The sequence below is a fragment of the Amblyraja radiata genome, chromosome 32 (genome assembly GCF_010909765.2).
Source record: "Amblyraja radiata isolate CabotCenter1 chromosome 32, sAmbRad1.1.pri, whole genome shotgun sequence".
Lineage (NCBI taxonomy): Eukaryota > Metazoa > Chordata > Chondrichthyes > Rajiformes > Rajidae > Amblyraja > Amblyraja radiata.
In genome coordinates, this window is record NC_045987.1 from 98,762 (window position 1) to 116,357 (window position 17,596).

The 17,596-nt window shown below is 46.6% G+C and overlaps 1 protein-coding gene across 2 annotated transcripts; it reads left to right on the top strand.

Annotated features, from left to right (window-relative positions):
- The first annotated feature begins 1,630 nt into the window (after nucleotides 1–1,630).
- On the top strand, nucleotides 1,631–9,471 carry phpt1 (phosphohistidine phosphatase 1). Of its 2 annotated transcripts, XR_004416623.1 has the most exons (4): nucleotides 1,631–1,808; nucleotides 2,194–2,318; nucleotides 8,131–8,291; nucleotides 8,885–9,471. XR_004416623.1 is itself a non-coding variant. In XM_033048668.1 (3 exons), exons 1-3 carry the CDS (start codon nucleotides 1,670–1,672, stop codon nucleotides 8,975–8,977), a joined length of 357 nt encoding a protein of 118 aa, XP_032904559.1. In that variant the 5' UTR covers nucleotides 1,637–1,669; the 3' UTR covers nucleotides 8,978–9,471. The 2 variants fall into 2 exon arrangements, 1 of the variants encoding a protein (XP_032904559.1); XM_033048668.1 differs by lacking the exon at nucleotides 8,131–8,291 and having other exon boundaries at nucleotides 1,637–1,808.
- Nucleotides 9,472–17,596: the final 8,125 nt, after the last annotated feature.

Sequence of the window (17,596 nt, forward strand, 5' to 3'; positions counted from 1 at the left end):
GATGAAATGCAGCGAGCAAACGCGATAATTCCCGATATTTTGGATCTTTAAATCTCCAAGAAAAAAGTCCGCTAGCACTTCCGCCTTGTTTACACCTTCAGCTCCCTCTTGTATTTACCTTAGTTTCTATCTTTTTTTTGGACTGTAAATTTAGGTAGCTGTTCCTCACGGTCACCCCGACCGGCTCCGTAAATTGCAGCTCAAAACCTGGCCGTTTTCGATGTTTTTAACGGGTGCGAAAGTGCGTGTTTTCCCATCCACTAACATGTACCGGAAGTGACGCTTGTCCCCCAGTTAAAATTTTCGGTCACGTGAGTGGGGATTTACGCTCCAGTGACCTTTCGTGAAATCACCCTATTTACACCTTCAGCTCCCTCTTGAATTTACCTTAGTTTCTATCTTTATTTTTTACTGTAAATTTAGGTAGCTGTTCCCCACGGTCACCCCGACTGGCTCAGTAATTTGCAGCTCAAAAACTGGCCGTTTTCGATGTTTTTAACGGGTGTGAAAGTGCGTGTTTTCCCATTCACTAACATGTACCGGAAGTGACGCATGTACTCCAGTTAAAAGTTTCGGTCACGTGGGTGCGGAACTACGCTCCAGTGACCTTTCGTGAAATCACCCTATTGGGCAGGCCCAGTGGGGGGCTACCATTAGTCTGGGGAACTCTTGATGGGCCGAATGGTTGAATGACATGAGAAAAACACAGATACATGGATCAGGCACGATCTCATCCAACAGCAGGCAGGTCTGAGAGTCTAAATATCTCGTTCTCTCTCTCTCTCCTCTCTTCATCTTTCTGTCTCAATTTATCGCTCTTTCTGTGCACACATTCACATCACTCTCTCCATCTCTATGCTGGTTCTTTCTTGCCCTGGAGTAGACCGGTGTATAGTCTGCACACACAGGTTCCAGTGGGGAGATGCAGAGAGACTTGATGGAACATAAGCAATGGAGTTAAATAGATTACCAACACTCCATAGATTTATAACTATTAAAGAACTTAAATACCTTCATCCACCTAAGATGATAATAAACACGTTAAAGAGCTCAGACACCAAATGCTAGAGTAACTCAGCGGGACAGGCAGTATCTCTGAAGAGAAGGAATGGGTGACATTTCGGCGTCGAGACCCTTCTTCAGACTCAGTCCAGTCTCGACCCAAATTTTGTGTCTATCTTCGATTTAAGCCTGAATCTGCAGTTCTTTCGTAAACAAGTTAAAGAGCTTGTTCACCATCCTGTAGATTTGTAACTGATAAACAAGACAAATCCTTGCTCTCCCACAGACTTGTGATTAGTGAACAAAATACACAGCCTTCACCTAATCCATGGATACAATCTAAATACTTCACCCGCCACGCTGTATAAGGAGGTGGCTGTTGGGCCGGGAGGGGGATATTCATGGTCTAGGAGCAGAATAAGGCCATTCGGCCCATCAAGTCTACGCTGCCATTCAATGGGGAGATGGGTGGGGAGAGTTGGCGTGAAATGACCGGGGACGCGCACGTTGGACTGGGGCTGGCGGGGCCGCGCACGCTGACGCAGGACCGGGTGGGAGCGCGCACGCTGACGCATGACCAGGCGGGGACGCGCACGCTGACGCAGGGCCGGGCGGGGACGCGCACGCTGACGCAGGGCCGGGCGGGAGCGCGCACGCCGGGGACAAGATGGCGGCGGCGCTGGCGCGGGTTCCCGCGGTTGTGATCGACCCGAGCGGCGTCTTCAAATACATTCTGATCCGGGTCGGGCAGGACGGTGGCCCCGAGATGGACGTGGTGCGGGGGTGGGCGTCCGCCGATTACCATGGTAACCGGGGAATGGAGGGTGAGGGGAGAAGGGTGGGGTGGGGTGGGTGAGGGGAGGGGGTGAGGGAGAGGGGTGAGTGTGGGATGGGGAGGGCGGAGGGGGTGAGGGAGAGAGGTGAGTGTGGGATGGGGAGGGCGGAGGGGGTGAGGGAGAGAGGTGGGGTGGGGAGGGGGTGAGGGAGAGGGGTGAGTGTGGGGAGAGGTGAGGGTGGTGGGGAGGTGAGGGTGGGGAGAGGGGAGGGGGTGGGGAGGTGAGGGTGGGGAGGGGATAGTGAGGGAGGAGGGATACTGTGACGGGCCTTGTGATTAGTATTAGGCATGTTTTCGGTGCACTGGGTGATCAGATATCCTTATTGCTGAAGTAGTTGTATTTCTTCCTGTCACAGCTGATATCTACGACCAGGTGTCGGCAGAGATTGAGCAGCAAGGTCTGTACTGTGAGTGCCAGGGTGGGGGCCGCATCAGGCACGATAAGCAAGAGAAGAATATACACGTGTACGGATACTCCATGGTGAGTGTGGGCTGTAACTGATGCTGAACCGGTCCAAATATACTGGGATGGCGCTGATTCGATCTCCGTTGGGCTCGGGTGACCCCGGAAAGTGTGTCCAGCCTCGTTCTCCCCATCCCACCGCCATGCAGCTGTTGTGCCCCATCCTCAACATGCATGACTAGCAGGTTTGATCGCGACAGGGCCTTGGTGAAATCAGACAGGCTCCTCTCTTCACAGTGGAGCACTCATGCTAGGAGGTGGTGCTGTTCATGGGAAGAATCTTCTGGAAGTTTCTGAAGTCTCTATGGGCCAGAGGATTACACGGGGCCGAACACACTGCCCTTGCATAAACCATCAGAGCATTTGACCTTTCTCCTCTTTAGCCTTTTGCCCTAATTAACAGCTGAGTAATGGCAGGGACATCTCGTCTGTGTGGAGCTTCCTGTGAAGGTGTGTTGTGGCAGATTGCTCAGTCTGGTAAGAGTAATGCTGTTGATATTTAGCAGAATGAGGAGGGACTTCATTGTGTGAATGTGTCCACAAGTGAGAGAATCTAGAACCATGGGGACCAGCCTCAGAATAAAAGGATATGCATTTAGAAAGATGCAGATAAATGCCATTGCCACACACGGCTGTGGAGGCCAAATCATCAAGTATTTCTAAAGCAAAGATTGACAGGTTTGTGATAAGTGGGAGCGTTATAAGGAACAGGAGTAGAATTAGGCCATTCGGCCCATCAAGTCTACTCTGACATTCATTCATTAGGCTGTGGGCCGAGCATCAAAAATGTGTTTAGAAATAGGATTTCGTGACCCAAGTCACCAAACTACATGAAATTTTCACATATTGTGTAAAAAATTTTATATAAATCACCCCTGAAACTCGATATGAAGAAGACTTGCACATTTTTATTAAATTAGAGAAAAACCGGAAAAATGTCGGGAATTTTTTAGTCCAATCAAAGCACATTTAACACTGATTTGTCTGCCAGTTGGCCAATCACGCGCTTTGTTTCAGGCTAGCACACAAAATGGCTAAGGGGGCTTCACAGATGTGTTCAAGAAGGAACTGCAGATGCTGGAAGATCGAAGGTACACAAAAATGCTGGAGAAACTCAGCTGGTGCAGCAGCATCTATGGAGCGAAAGAAATAGGCGACGTTTCGGGCCGAAACCCTTCTTCAGACTGATAGGGGGTGGGGGGGGGGGGGGGAGAAGGAAGGAAAAAGGGAGGAGGAGGAGCCCGAGCGGAGGTGTTCGGCGAAACGATCGCCCAACCTCCGCTTAGTCTCCCCGATGTAAATCAGCTTCAAGGACCCAAGCAGTCGTTCCAGGTGCAACAAAGGTTCACCTGCATCTCCTCCAACCTTATCTACTGCATCCGCTGCTCTAGATGTCAGCTGATTTACATCGGGGAGACTAAGCGGAGGTTGGGCGATCGTTTCGCCGAACACCTCCGCTCAGTCCGCAATAACCTACCTGAACTCCCGGTGGCTCAGCACTTCAACTCCCCCTCCCATTCCCAATCCGACCTCTCTGTCCTGGGTCTCCTCCATTGCCAGAGTGAGCAACACCGGAAATTGGAGGAACAGCACCTCATATTCCGCCTGGGTTGTTTGCGTCCCGATGGCATGAACGTTGAATTCTCCCAGTTTTGCTAGCCCTTGCTGTCTCCTCCCCTTCCTTAACCCTCGAGCTGTCTCCTCCCATCCCCCCCGCCCTCGGGCTCCTCCTCCTCCCTTTTTCCTTCCTTCTCCCCCCCCCCACCCCCACCCCCTATCAGTCTGAAGAAGGGTTTCGGCCCAAAATGTTGCCTATTTCCTTCGCTCCATAGATGCTGCTGCACCCGCTGAGTTTCTCCAGCATTTTTGTATACCTTGGGGCTTCACAGATGCCTGTTTTACTGGAGATTCCGATGTGTTGTTCTGTGGAATAAATGTCGTGGAAACTTGCAGCAGGTAATTGTATTTAGTGGGAAAAGCATTAAAAAGGCTGAAGAAAGTGCTGCAAAGTGGATTAAAGTGCAAGAAAGCCTTCAAAGTCCCTGCTGATGTGCTGGAACACAAAGAAGGCCCCCATGAATCAACTAACTGAAATGTAAGACTAAAGTCTGAATTTATGAAAATCTATCTGTATGGACTTTAATTAATTTAATATAATGTGAATAAATTCATTCATTCATTCATTCATGAAATTGAGGGCCTAAACTATAACACAGTCAATTAAACATTGTCACTAATGCCAGCCTGTTGTAGAGTAATAAGTCTTTAACAACTAATCTCGGAGCTGCCTGCGAAAACTTACCGGGAAAAAGTGCTCCGACCGCGGGGCCTAGGTACTCGCGGTAAAGTGAAGCCGCGGTCTCAATTAATAAGCGGCTGATTCGCGATCGCGGAGCCGCGGATCATCTCCGCGGGCGGGCAGGGGGCGGGTGGGGGGGGGGAAGGCTGTACATAGTGCCGTCTGTAGCGGTCGTTATCAGACCCCGATAACGGGAGAATAAAGGGAGGGATATCGATCGCTATTTACCGCGAGTACCTAGGCCCTGCGGTCGGAGCACTTTTTCCTGGTAAGTTTTCGCAGGCAGCTCCGAGATTAGTTGTTAAAGACTTATTACTCTACAACACGCTGGCATTAGTGACAATGTTTAATTGACTGTTATAGTTTAGGCCCTCAATTTCATGAATGAATGAATTTATTCACATTATATTAAATTAATTAAAGTCCATACAGATAGATTTTCATAAATTCAGACTTTAGTCTTACCTTTCAGTTAGTTGATTCATGGGGGCCTTCTTTGTGTTCCAGCACATCAGCAGGGACTTTGAAGGCTTTCTTGCACTTTAATCCACTTCGCAGCACTTTCTTCAGCCTTTTTAATGCTTTTCCCACTAAATACAATTACCTGCTGCAAGTTTCCACAACATTTATTCCACAGAACAACACGTCGGAATCTCCAGTAAAACAGGCATCTGTGAAGCCCCCTCAGCCATGATGTGTGCTAGCCTGAAACAAAGCGCGTGATTGGCCAACTGGCAGACAACTCAATGTTAAACGTGCTTTGATTGGACTAAAAAATTCCCGACATTTATCCGGTTTTTCTCTAATTTAATAAAAAATGTGCAAGTCTTCTTCATATTGAGTTTCAGGGGTGATTTATATAAATATTGTTACACAATATGTGAAAATTTCATGTAGTTTGGTGACTTGGGTCACGAAACTGCAGAATAAAGCTCCTCGGCCCACAGCCTACATGGCTAATCTATTTCTCCATCCTAACCCCATTCTCCTGCCTTCTCCCCATAACCCCTGACACCTGCACTAATGAAGAATCTATCTCTGCCTTAAAATATCCACTGACTTGGCCTCCACAGCCTTCTGTGGAAAAGTATTCCACAGTTTCACCACCCTCTAACTAAAGACATTTCTCCTCATCTCCTTCCTAAAAAAACCTTTAATTCTGAGGCTATGACCTCTAGCCCCAGACTCTCACTCTAGTGGAAACATCCACTCTATCCAAGCCTTTCACTATTCTGTATGTTTCAATGAGATCCCCCCTCATTCTTCTAAACTCCAGCGAGTACATGCCCAGTGCCAACGAATGCTCATCATAGGTTAACCTACTCATTCCCGAGATCACTCTTGTAAACCTCCTCTGGACCTTCTCCAGAGCCAGCACATCTTTCCTCGGATATGGTGCCCAAACTGTGATGACACTGTGGTGGTGGGCCTGATCTCTGATAACGATGAGAAGGCCTACCGGGAGGAGGTGGCTGATCTGGCCGTCTGGTGTCAGGACAACAGCCTCCTTTTGAATGTCACAAAAACTAAGGAGCTGATTGTGGACTTTAGAAGGGCACAACATCCGAGGACGTACACGCCACTGGAGATAAATGGGACCACTGTGGACAGGGTGAGCTGCTTTAAATACCTGGGAGTCCACATCACAGAGGATCTGACATGGACAACACACACTGCCGCACTGGTGAGTAAGGCAAGGCAGCGCCTTTATCACCTCAGGCAGCTGAGGAAATCAGAGTCTCTCTGAGGATCCTTCAGTGCTTCTACTCTGGGGCTGTGGAAAGCATCTTGTCCCGCATTATCACAATCTGGTTTGGGAACAGCTCTGCCCAGGACAGGAAGGCTCTGCAGAGAGTAGTGCGTTCGGCCGAACGCACCATGGGAACTACAGTCTCCCCCCTGCAGGACCTATACACCAGGAGGTGCAGATCCAGAGCCAGCAACATTATGGGGGACCCCTACCACCCCAGCAACGGACTGTTCCAGCTGCTATGGTCAGGCAAACGCCTCCGCTGTCATGCTGTGAAAACAGAGAGGATGAGACGGAGTTTCTTCCCACAGGCCATCAGGACTGTAAACTCTTATCTCACCAGGGACTAATTTACTGTACAAATTTACTGTTGTGTTGTGTCTTTAAAAAAAAAATTCTAACATATAAATACTGATTCTGTTCTGTAGATTTTGCACAATCCGCAGGCATTGCCACTTTCATTTCACTGCACATCTTGTATGTGTATGTGACAAATAAAGTTGACTTTACTTGAAAATTGCTCACAATATTCTAAATGTGGCCTTACCAGTGCCTTATAGAGCCTCAACATTGCATCCCTGTTTTTGTATACAAGCCCTCTTGAAATAAATGCTATCATTGAGTTTTCCGATTCGACTTGCAGATTATCTTTTTGGAAATCCTGCACCAGCATCCCAAGTCCCTTTGCACCTCCGATTTCTGGATTCTCTCCCATTTAGAAAATAGTCTACGCCTTTATTCCTACTACCAAAATGCATGCCTCCACATATTCTGCTACACTATATTCCATCTGCCACTTTCTCTGCCCACTTCTCTTTCTGCAGAGTCCCTGCTTTCTCTACACTACCTTCCCCTCCACCTATTTTCGTATCATCCGCAAACTTTGCCACAAAACATTCAATCCCCTCTTCCAAATCATTACCACACAACATGAAGAGCAGCGGCCCCAGCACAGACCCCTGCGGAACTCCAAAGGTTATGGAGAGAAGGCAGGAGAATGGGGTTGAGAGCAGTCACGATTGAATGGCAGAGTAGACTCAATGGGCCAAATGGCCTAATTCTTCTCCTATCACAGACTTATTCTGGTGTAGGTTCAATTAACCCTGAGACAGGAACTCTTCCTAGCAAGGTTAACCTGTCAGCACCTGCAATCTGCCCACTACAATCAGTCTGAAAAAAGGTCCCAACCTGAAACGTCACCTATCTGTGTTCCCCTGAAACGTTGCCAGTCCCGCTGAGTTACTCCAGCACTTTATGTCTAACCTGTCAGCACCCCTGATTCTGTTCTCACATCTTTTTCTGTTTCAACTGCTTGGTAAATTGGTCAGTATTGGGGTGTAAGTGGCGACACAGGTGGATAGAATAGTAAGGAAGGTGTTTAGCTTGTTTGCCCCCACAGGCAGTAGTATTACGTGTAAGAGTTGGGATATCATGTTGCAGCTGTAGAAAACATTGGCACAGTGAATATTGGACAGCTTCCTGCATGGTTGCATTCAGCTCATTCACTAGTCTGAGCATGAATCTTGCAGTGACCTCTCCATCAATCCTGCTAACTGCACAAATCCTCTGAGACTGGCAATAGTAGGTGTGCTCTCACTTCATTGCAACTTGCATCAGGAAATAAAGCCCTATTCTGGTAGCATCAAGTAATTGAACGGGAGAATTGGGATCAGACGTTGCTAAAGACACTAAGCCTGCTGGGCCAATCTAGGCCATGTGTTACTGTGCTTCAGCTCCATTTATCTGCCCTTTTTACCCATAACCAATCATCTGTTTACAAGGACTGCCTCTCCAGCGCTCCCTGATGAAGAGAATGGCAAAGATCCGTGACTTCCTGAAAGAAGAAATTCCTCCTTGAGACGACTTACTTTGACACCACGTCCATTGTTGATTCCCCACTGGGGCAGATGTTTAGCATCTCTCCCGTCAAGCCCTCAATAAGGTCAGAAGATCATCCTTCATTTTCCACTGCACTTTGGCAGACCCTGTTCAACCTTTACCCCAAACAGTCATATCCCAGGAATCAACCTGGTGAATCTTTAAACTGCTTCCTTGCAAATGCATACCTCCTTAAATGCAGAGATCAAAGCCTCCCCTACTACTCCAGCTACACTTTCACCAGTGCCCTCTGACTAGGTTTCCCTGTCTCTAAACCCTATCCCGTGTATTAAAGGCTATGCTTTCACCTGCCATGCTCTCCACCAGTTGTTCCTGCATGTTAGTGTTCTGTCTTTAGGGAACAGCGTATCGCGTATCAGTATTCTCAGTCATGCAGCATGGAAACAGGCTCTTCGGCCCTACTGGCCCATGCTGACCAAGGTGCCCCACCTGCCTGTGTTTGGTCCATATCCCTCTGAACCTTTCCATGTATCCTTCTGTGGTCTGTCTCGGCTTATAATCGGATGTTCTCTTCTTGCCCCACATCATAAAGCATCTGGCGTCTCTTTGCTTGCATGCAGTCTGTGCTGTGGGATATGGGCACTTGACCATTTGCTGCCTTTATCCTAGTGACTGCATTTGTTTATTTCCCCACAGGGCTTTGGCCGGGCTAAGCATGAAATAACGACAGAAATCCTGAGGGCCAAGTACCCAGACTACACGGTGACCTGGGCAGACGAGGGCTACTGAGATGGGCAAGGGAACACTCCAACTCTGGCCGGCACAGCTGGGCTACCCTCGCTGGGCCCGAGGCCTCCTGATGTAACAAATCATTTGTCCAGAGCTTTGTTGGAGTTGTGCTGCCCGTTCAACTGATCATGTCTGCTGTGATCCGTGTTAAACTATCATTGACCCTTCATGGTGAGAGAGGTTCACTTTGTCATCAGCTATGTATTTCTGATCCTCATTCATCTTTATTTCCTCCCCCAACACAGCTCGCCGTGTGTGCCGTACTCATTCACCCACCCAACAAGTTGGAGTTTAACAATGCTCCTTGTGTGTGAAAGATTTAATGGATGATAAAATCAAAGTGTTTCAGATGATTCAAAGGCTTAGGAGGGTAAATAGAAACCTCTTGTGATGGCAAGACTGGGTAACTGTAGGATTGGGGATAGCACAAGGGAAAGATGAACTTTCTTCCCTGAAGTTTGCTCACTTGAAATATTAAAACTAAATTTGTTCAACCCCTGGGTAAGTGCATTTGTTATAATCCAGGCAGAAACTAATTGACGGTTCACACACCCAGATGAATGGCCGTCCTCAGTTTCATAACATCAAGAATTGAAACCAATTTCTGAGGATTAGGTTCGCAAGTGTGCCGATTGCCCTAACCCTAACCCTAATGCAAGCCTGATCCAATACTCAATGTGATCTTAGCCCTCTGTTCTTGTAATCCTTGATTTACCAATAGTAGAAAGATCTGTTCACATCAGCCTTGGGTGTATTCAATAATTCAGCCTTTACAGCTCACTGCATGAGAGAATTATAAAGATTCACAATGATCTGAATGAAGAAATTGCTCCTCCACCTAAAATGACAGGAAAGGTACCTCCTTTTTCCAGATTCCCCATGAGGAGAAGCATCCACTCCACATCTCGTACATTTTAATCGATCGCTCTTGTTTTTGTCAGGTCTCGAGTTGTAGCCCAACCTGCATAAACCTTCATCACCAGACGATCTTTCTGAAATCCATTTAATGAGGCTGCTTTTCAATGCACTACGTCCCACTATGTATAAGGAGACAAATACCATGCGCTGTATTGCCCTTGTGATCCCACCAAGACCACGACTTCTTTGCCCATCCATCCACCAACTGCAAGGACACCAATATCTCAGAACAGATATTCTGTTGTCTCCATTCAAACAAAATGGTAAACTTGCATTTCCCCACATTTTTATTTCACAGTTCTCTCCAGCTACATGGTTAATATACATTGGACCACTTGACTGCTTGATTCTATTGCTTTTCTCAATACCCTGCTTTTGTCTCCTTAAGATGCCAACATTTTACCCAAACTGATGTTGGGTTTACTACATTATTGAAACTTACAGAATAGTGAAAGGTATGGATAGAGTGGATGTGGAGAGGATGTTTCCACTAATAATAATAATATAATGTCATTATAACTATATATCAACATTTCAGGCGCACTGCCCGAGCGGAGCTCCAACGTAACAAATAATAATGACAATGGAAACAGCAAAAACAGCACGAAAAACTGCCACTAGTGGGAGAGTCTAGGACCAGAGGTCACAGCCTCAGAATCATAGGACGTTCCTTTAGGAAGGAGATGAGGAGGAAATTCTGTAGTCAGAGGGTGGTGAAACTGAGGGATTCTTTGACACAGAAGGCTGTGCAGGCCTTCAATGGATATTTTTAATGCAGAGATAGATAGATTCTTGATTAGTATAGGTGTCAGAGGTTATGGGGAGAAGGCAGGAAAATGGGGTTAGGCGGGAGAGATAGATCACCATGATTGAATGGCAGAGTAGACCTATGGCCTAATTCTGCTCCTATCACTTTTGACCGTATGAGTGAATTGAGCGTGTAGCCAGGGTGGTGTGGGTCTCTGTTGATGCTAGCTGCTATTGAGGCAGCAACTTCTGTAAATCCATTTGAAGGTGGGGAGGTCAGTACCCATCATCGACTGGGCAATGTTCACCACTTTTTGCAGTTATCTTCACTCCTTGGCGAACAAGTTGCTGAACCAGGCCGTAACACTATTAATATGAGCTCTACCCCATCCCATTTTCGTTTAGTCTTTTTCTGCTGCATTTTTTTAAACACTCCCAGTCTTCTGGCCTTCACCATAAATTCAATTTGATATTATCCTTAGCATTAGCAATGGAGGCATCATTTTACTTAAGTTTACTTAAAGGAATATTACTTGTTAAGAGTTAAAACATCTCTGATGCCTGTCACTGTTTAGCTCCCCATTTACCATATAATCAATTTCCCAATCCATGTTAGTCAATTCTGCCATCGTAACATGGTTGAAGCCATTAATTTCAGATCTATGTTTTCTCAATCTGCCTGACCCGTTGACTTACTCCAGCACTTTATATGTCTCTTTTGGTATAAAATTCTATCATGTTGTATTCACACTCTCTGGGACATCAATAAGATCAATAATTAATCCTATATGCTCATCAGAGGTTGAGTAGCCTGATCCCTGGTAGGTTCAACAATATATTGTCTTAACAAGCTGTCCCAAATACACTACACACGTTGTCCTCAAGGCTCCATTTGCCAGTTTGATTTCTCTGATCAATATGAATCAAGAAATTGTTCATGATTATTCTTGCAAGTCTAGTTTTAGTTATACTGCGTCCTATGAAGTAGCCACAACTGTCAAAGGTCACTAGATCATGTCCATCAGTGACTTGTTCCACTTAGTGATTCTTATCTCCGCCTAAAGTGAGGCAAATGATCTTCTGACTGCTCTACCCCTGGCTGACTGCTCTACCAGTTCTGCTCGGATATTTATCCAGAGATTATTACCAGTAGAGTTTTAATTTGGACCCTAACTGTTCACATTCCTTCAGTAGAACCTCTTACTTGCTATTGGTACCATTACACATTAACAATTGGATCTTTGCCTTCCCACCAAGTCCCTCTCCAACACTGAGACTATTCCGCAACTAGTGGGAGGACAGGACTTGTGTTGGTGATACAATAGATTGGAGTTCAAGGTAAATATTTGAGGAACTTTGTCTCTGTATTGATGAGCAGGGAGGGAGAAAATGACCTGGCTGAATTCCTGGACACAATCACACGCTTTAGAGTAAATACTTTAGAATTGACACATGGTCAGGCTGGGAGGAAGTGAGTGTGAGTGAGGCAGGTACAGGAATCCAGGAGTTAGTTGGTGTGAAGAAATGAGTTTCTTCAAAGCTGGTGGACTAGTGTGAGGCCGATGGGGAAGGTGAGCAAGCTGGCTGTGGCATTGGTGTATGGAATCTATTCAAGTAGAGGAAGCAATTCATATAATGATCACAGCATAAAAGTGGGCCATTTGGCCCATCATGCTTGTGTATCTTTATGGACGGTATAGAGAATGCTGCCATCTGCAATCAGGAGCTGGAGAACCACAGAATCAGTTAGCTACAGCATCATTTGAGGGATATCTCCACTGGACTTGAGAAAGAGCAGGAAGATTCCCATTGTCATTGACCACACAAGGATACGGGTGGGACTTGGAACAAGGTTCTGCTGTGAAAGCTTGAGCATTTGGGGATTAAATTAAAAAGCAGAATCTCTGGATGAATACCTGGGACGGGAGCAATTTGTTCAGGATTATTGGTATCAGGGAAATGAAGATGTAGCTCAAAGGCCATTGTGTGGGAGAGCTGGGTGTTCATTTGAGGAACACTGCTGTCAGTAATGGAAATGGATGAAGCATCTGGGAGAGCGCTCGAGTGAGTTGGATAACGAGGGAGGTAGAAAAGGCTTTAAGATTAACTAGATCCAGGTGGGAACCTAAAGAGAACAAAGGGGGAGCAATGCAAGAAATGGATTGGGGTAAGAATAACCAAATTGTATCGGGCATACAGGTGTAAATGGCACCACCATAGCCAGACCCAACATTAACATATTTAATGATAATTTTATTGTGTGTTGATAGGGAGGGTTGTGGTTTTATTTTGATGGTGGTAACGTATATTTTATAGCCTTAGCTTTTGCTGACAATGATTGAGACAGTGCTGGAACAACTCAGTGGGTCAGGCAGCATCTGTGGAGAAACTGGGCGGGAAGTACTGAGCCGAGCTCCTACTAGCGCGAGGGGCTGAATGGCCTCCTCCCTCTAGCGTGCTACAGGGTGAAGGAACGGTGAGGTGGCAGGTGTCTAGTTTACAACAGTTTCAACTCGGTGACCCCGTGTGTTTATCAGCAATTACAGCATTAGTTCATAGCACCGAACTCACTCCTAATGAAGCTCGCTGTCAGTAGACTGTGCTTTAGGATTAAGCTAGCGTAGAGAATGCATTCCTTCCTTCTGATTACACAGATATTTTGGAGTTTGCTGTGGAATCCAGGGGCTGACAACGATTGTTAAACCCCTACATCCATGTGACGGGCAGTGAATGGGGAAAGTGCTGGTCATCCAGGGAGAGTCGAGAGGGAAAGCCATGCAGTGCGTTCAATAAACGCTGCCATAACTGTGATTAAACATGAGCTATAAATGGGTTGGGGTAAGAATAACCAAATTGTATCAGGGGCATACGTGTAAATGGCACTACCATAACCAATGGGAGCTGCAGAAAAGTATAAGAAGGCAAGAACTTGGAGCAGGAGGAGGCCATTCAGCCCCTCTGCTAGCTCCACTAGTCAGTAATGGCTGAGCTTTAATCTCCCACTGAATCCAAAAATGTATCCCTCTTCTAAGTGGCTGAGCACACAATATGTCATAAACCCTTTAAGCTGTAAGGCATCCTTTCTTGAACAGAAATTCTTAAACAAAAAGGCTGAGATGTTATTTCCATTAATGACCCGCCCTGTGATATGTGTACAAGGACACCCAGATCCTTCTGAAAACCAGCACCATTTAATTCAGAAACATTCTGCTTTTATGTTTGTTGCCTGATATTTTCCACATTCTGCTCCTTCTGCCATTCTTTTAGCCTCGCTGTAGTTCCATGAAGCATAGAATCCAACTCTGTGTTGCAGCTGTACAAAAGCTGTAGTGGATCACCTGCACAGAGTTCCAATCAGCTCACTGCAGGGAGGGTATGTGGAGCTGGGTCTAGTAGAGTCTACTAGTGAAGATAGTAGAGTCTACTAGTGAAGATAGTAGAGTCTACTAGTGGAGAAGTAGAGTCTACTAGTGGAGAAGTAGAGTCTACTAGTGGAGCTGGAGATAGTAGAGTCTACTGGAGGAGCTGGGGATAGTAGAGTACTGGTGGAGAAGTAGAGTCTACTGGAGGAGCTGGGGATAGTAGAGTCTACTGGTGGAGAAGTAGAGTCTACTGGTGGGGATAGTAGAGTCTACTCGTGGAGCTGGAGGGAGTAGAGAGGATTGTACCTGGATTGGAGGACTTTAGTTATGGGAAGATATTAGATAGGCTGGGCTTCCCTGAGCGAAGGTGGCTGACCTGATAAGAGATATTTAAATTTAAACTACACAGATAAGGTAATTAGAATCTTTTGCCCATGGTCGTGGTATCAATATAAGAGGGTATAGATTTAGGATGAGTGGAAGAAGTTTTAATGGGGGTTTAAGAGATGTTTTTTTACACAGAATGGTTGATATCTGGAATGAGCTGCCAGAGGAGGTGGTGGAATCACTACAGTGCCTATATTTGAGGGATTCCCACATGGGGACCGTGGAGAGGCAGCAGCTTCAGGGTGCCTGTGGCATCCCCACTTTGACAGTGGACCTCACTGGGACAGTGGAGGGAACGTTAGCCCATGTCTGACCTGCAGCTGCTCTGAGATGTGTGACAACATCATACTTGGAGCCCGAATTAGAAGGTGCACTGCTCCAGTATTAATGCCTCTCCGTGCTAATTATACAGAGTGCCAGTGTGTGTGCCTTGGAGCAGTTGTACTACTGCGGTGCAGTAATTATACAGTGCCAGTGTGTGTGACTTGGAGCAGTTGAACTACTGCAGAACAGATTCTGATTGTAAAGATGCAGAACATCACACATATTGCTCATCATGTTTGTGACCGGGTACAAGACACAAGAACTTGCATCTGGTGTGGACGGTGTTGGTGGTCAGATTAGGACCAGCCGTGTACTTTGCTCGTGCATGTGCGATCTATGCAAAAAGAATTTCACTGCAGTGCACACATGACAATAAAACATCATTGATTGATCCCTCCTATTGCATTTTAGTTTAGTTTATTATTGTTATGTGTACTGTGGAACAGTGAAAAGCTTTTGTTGGAGTGCTATCTAGTCAAAGAAAGACTATACATTATTACAACCAAGCTGTCCACAGTCCAGAGATAAAGGGTAAAGGCACAATATGTAGTGTAAGATATAACATTGAGGTCAGGTAAAGTCTTATTAGAGATAGTTCAAAGGTCTCCAATAAGGTAGATGGAAGGTAAGGACTGGTCTCTAGCTGGTGAGAGTCGAGTCAAATCAAGTCAAGTTTTATTCGTCACTTGTACATAAAGTGCAGTGAAATGAATTTGCCAGCAGCGGTACAATAAAAAAAGAATACACAATGCACAATAAAAATGTAACGGTCGAAGATCTAAAGTCCCCGCCGCAGCAAGAAGCATCGCAGACCGCAGGGCTGGCGGTCGGAGCTCCTCTTCAGGGATCCCCGGCGAGGGACCCCGCTCCGGATGGTAAGTCCTCACCGCACCTGCGGTAGAAGTAGGCCGCGGGCCAGCGGTCGGAGCTCTTCTCCTCCCGGGTCCCCAACGAAGGATCCCAGACTCCGGATGCTGCGCCAGCTGGAGCTCTGCAGACCGTGGCTTCAGGCCGACTCGGGCCAGCAAACGGAGTGCTCCCCTCCGGCGACCCCCGATGTTAGGCCACGAGGGAGGCAACATGGAAAAAGTCACCTCTCCGTGGAGGAGGCGATCAAAGCGGTTTCCCCCTTACCCCCCCACACACCACCCCCCCCCCCCCCCCCCCCCCCACACATGTGAATGTGGACATATGTCTTTTCAATCTTCATACCTCTTGCCCGATGGAAGTGGGAGTGACCAGGGATATGTGGCTATCACTGGTTATTTCGCTGCTGGCCTTGCTGAGGCAGCATGAGGTATAAATAGAGTCTATGGAAGGGGGGCTGCTTTGTATGATGATCTGGGCTGTGCACAATTTGCTGCAATTTCATGCTCTTTTGGATGGAGCTGTTCCCAAACCAAGCTGTGATGCATCCCAATAAAATGCTTTCTACGGTGCATCTGTAGACATTGGTGAGGGTTGTTGGGGACATGCCGAACTTCCTAAGCCTTCTAAGCAAATAGAGGCATTGGTGTGCTTTCTTGGTCGTTGCTTCGATGTGGATGGTCCAGGAGTAGTTGCCGGTGATATTTATTCCCAGGACCTTGTAGCTTTCGACCATCTCTACTTCGGCACCATCAATGCATATTTGGGTGGGTAGACCACTCTCCTTTATCTTACTGACATTGAGGGAGAGGATGTCGTCCTGGCACTAGGACACAAGGTTCTCAATCTCCTTCCTGAACGCCGTTTCATCGCTATTCGATATCCGGTCCACTAGGGTGGTGTCGTCTGTGAACTTGTAGGTTGAGTTCACTGGAATTCAGAATGATGAGAGGAAATCTTATATAAACATATAAAATTATTTATGCATTCGACAGGCTAGATGCAGGAAAAATGTTCCCCATGTTGGGGAAGTCCAGAACCAGGGGGTCACAGTTTAAGAATAAGGGGTCGGCCATTTAGGACTGAGATGAGGAAAAGCTTTTCCGCCCGGAGAGTTGTGAATATGTGGAATTTCTGCCACAGACTAGGCTTGTATTCACGAGTTTAGAAGGATGAGGGGATATCTTATAGAAAAATATAAAAGTATAAAAGGACTGGACAAGCTAGATGCAGGAAAAATGTTCCCAATGTTGGGCGAGTCCAGAACCAGGGGCTACAGTCTTAGAATAAAGGGGAAGCCTTTATTTAAGACTGAGGTGAGAAAAAACGTTTTCACCCAGAGAGTTGTGAATTCCCTGCCACAGAGGGCAGTGGAGGCCAAATCACTGGATGAATTTAAGAGAGAGTTAGATAGAGCTTTAGGGGCTAGTGGAATCAAGGGATATGGGGAGAAGGCAGACACGGGTTATTGATTGGGGACGATCAGCCATGATCACAATGAATGGCGGTGCTGGCTATATTTAAGAGGGAGTTAGATGTGGCCCTTGGGCTAAAAGGATCAGGGGGTATGGAGAGAAGGCAGGTTCAGGATACTGAGTTGGATGATCAGCCATGATCATATTGAATGGCGGTGCAGGCTCGAAGGGCCGAATGGCCTACCCCTCCACCTATTTTCTATGTTTCTATGAAGGGCCAAATGACTGACTCCTGCATCTATTTTCTGTTTCTATGAGTTGGATTGGAATTGGCATTTACAAAGGAACAAAAATTGTCATGGAACATTTTTTTGAAAAGAGTCAACTATTTATTCAGCATTAGTTCACCTGTCGCTGGGTGTGTCTGGTCCTTTTGACCTTAGCCACAGGCAATCAGCCACACAGGCCATGCCAAACATCAGTGTGGTTGGTCCTCATTGTAGGCGGCACTGCGTCCCAATGCACCAACGATATTCCTACGACACCTCCGTGGATTCCTCCTTGGCTGAAGGTTGCAAGAGTGTACTGCAGGGGTGCAA

What these genes read in the sequence shown, in the direction of transcription:
- phpt1 (XM_033048668.1), top strand. Translation starts at nt 1,670, where the DNA reads ATGGCGGCGGCGCTGGCGCGGGTTCCCGCGGTTGTGATCGACCCGAGC. An exon ending in GGCGTCCGCCGATTACCATG is followed by an intron (nt 1,809 to 2,193) that starts GTAACCGGGGAA and finishes TTCCTGTCACAG; the next exon opens with CTGATATCTACGACCAGGTG. An exon ending in ACGTGTACGGATACTCCATG is followed by an intron (nt 2,319 to 8,884) that starts GTGAGTGTGGGC and finishes ATTTCCCCACAG; the next exon opens with GGCTTTGGCCGGGCTAAGCA.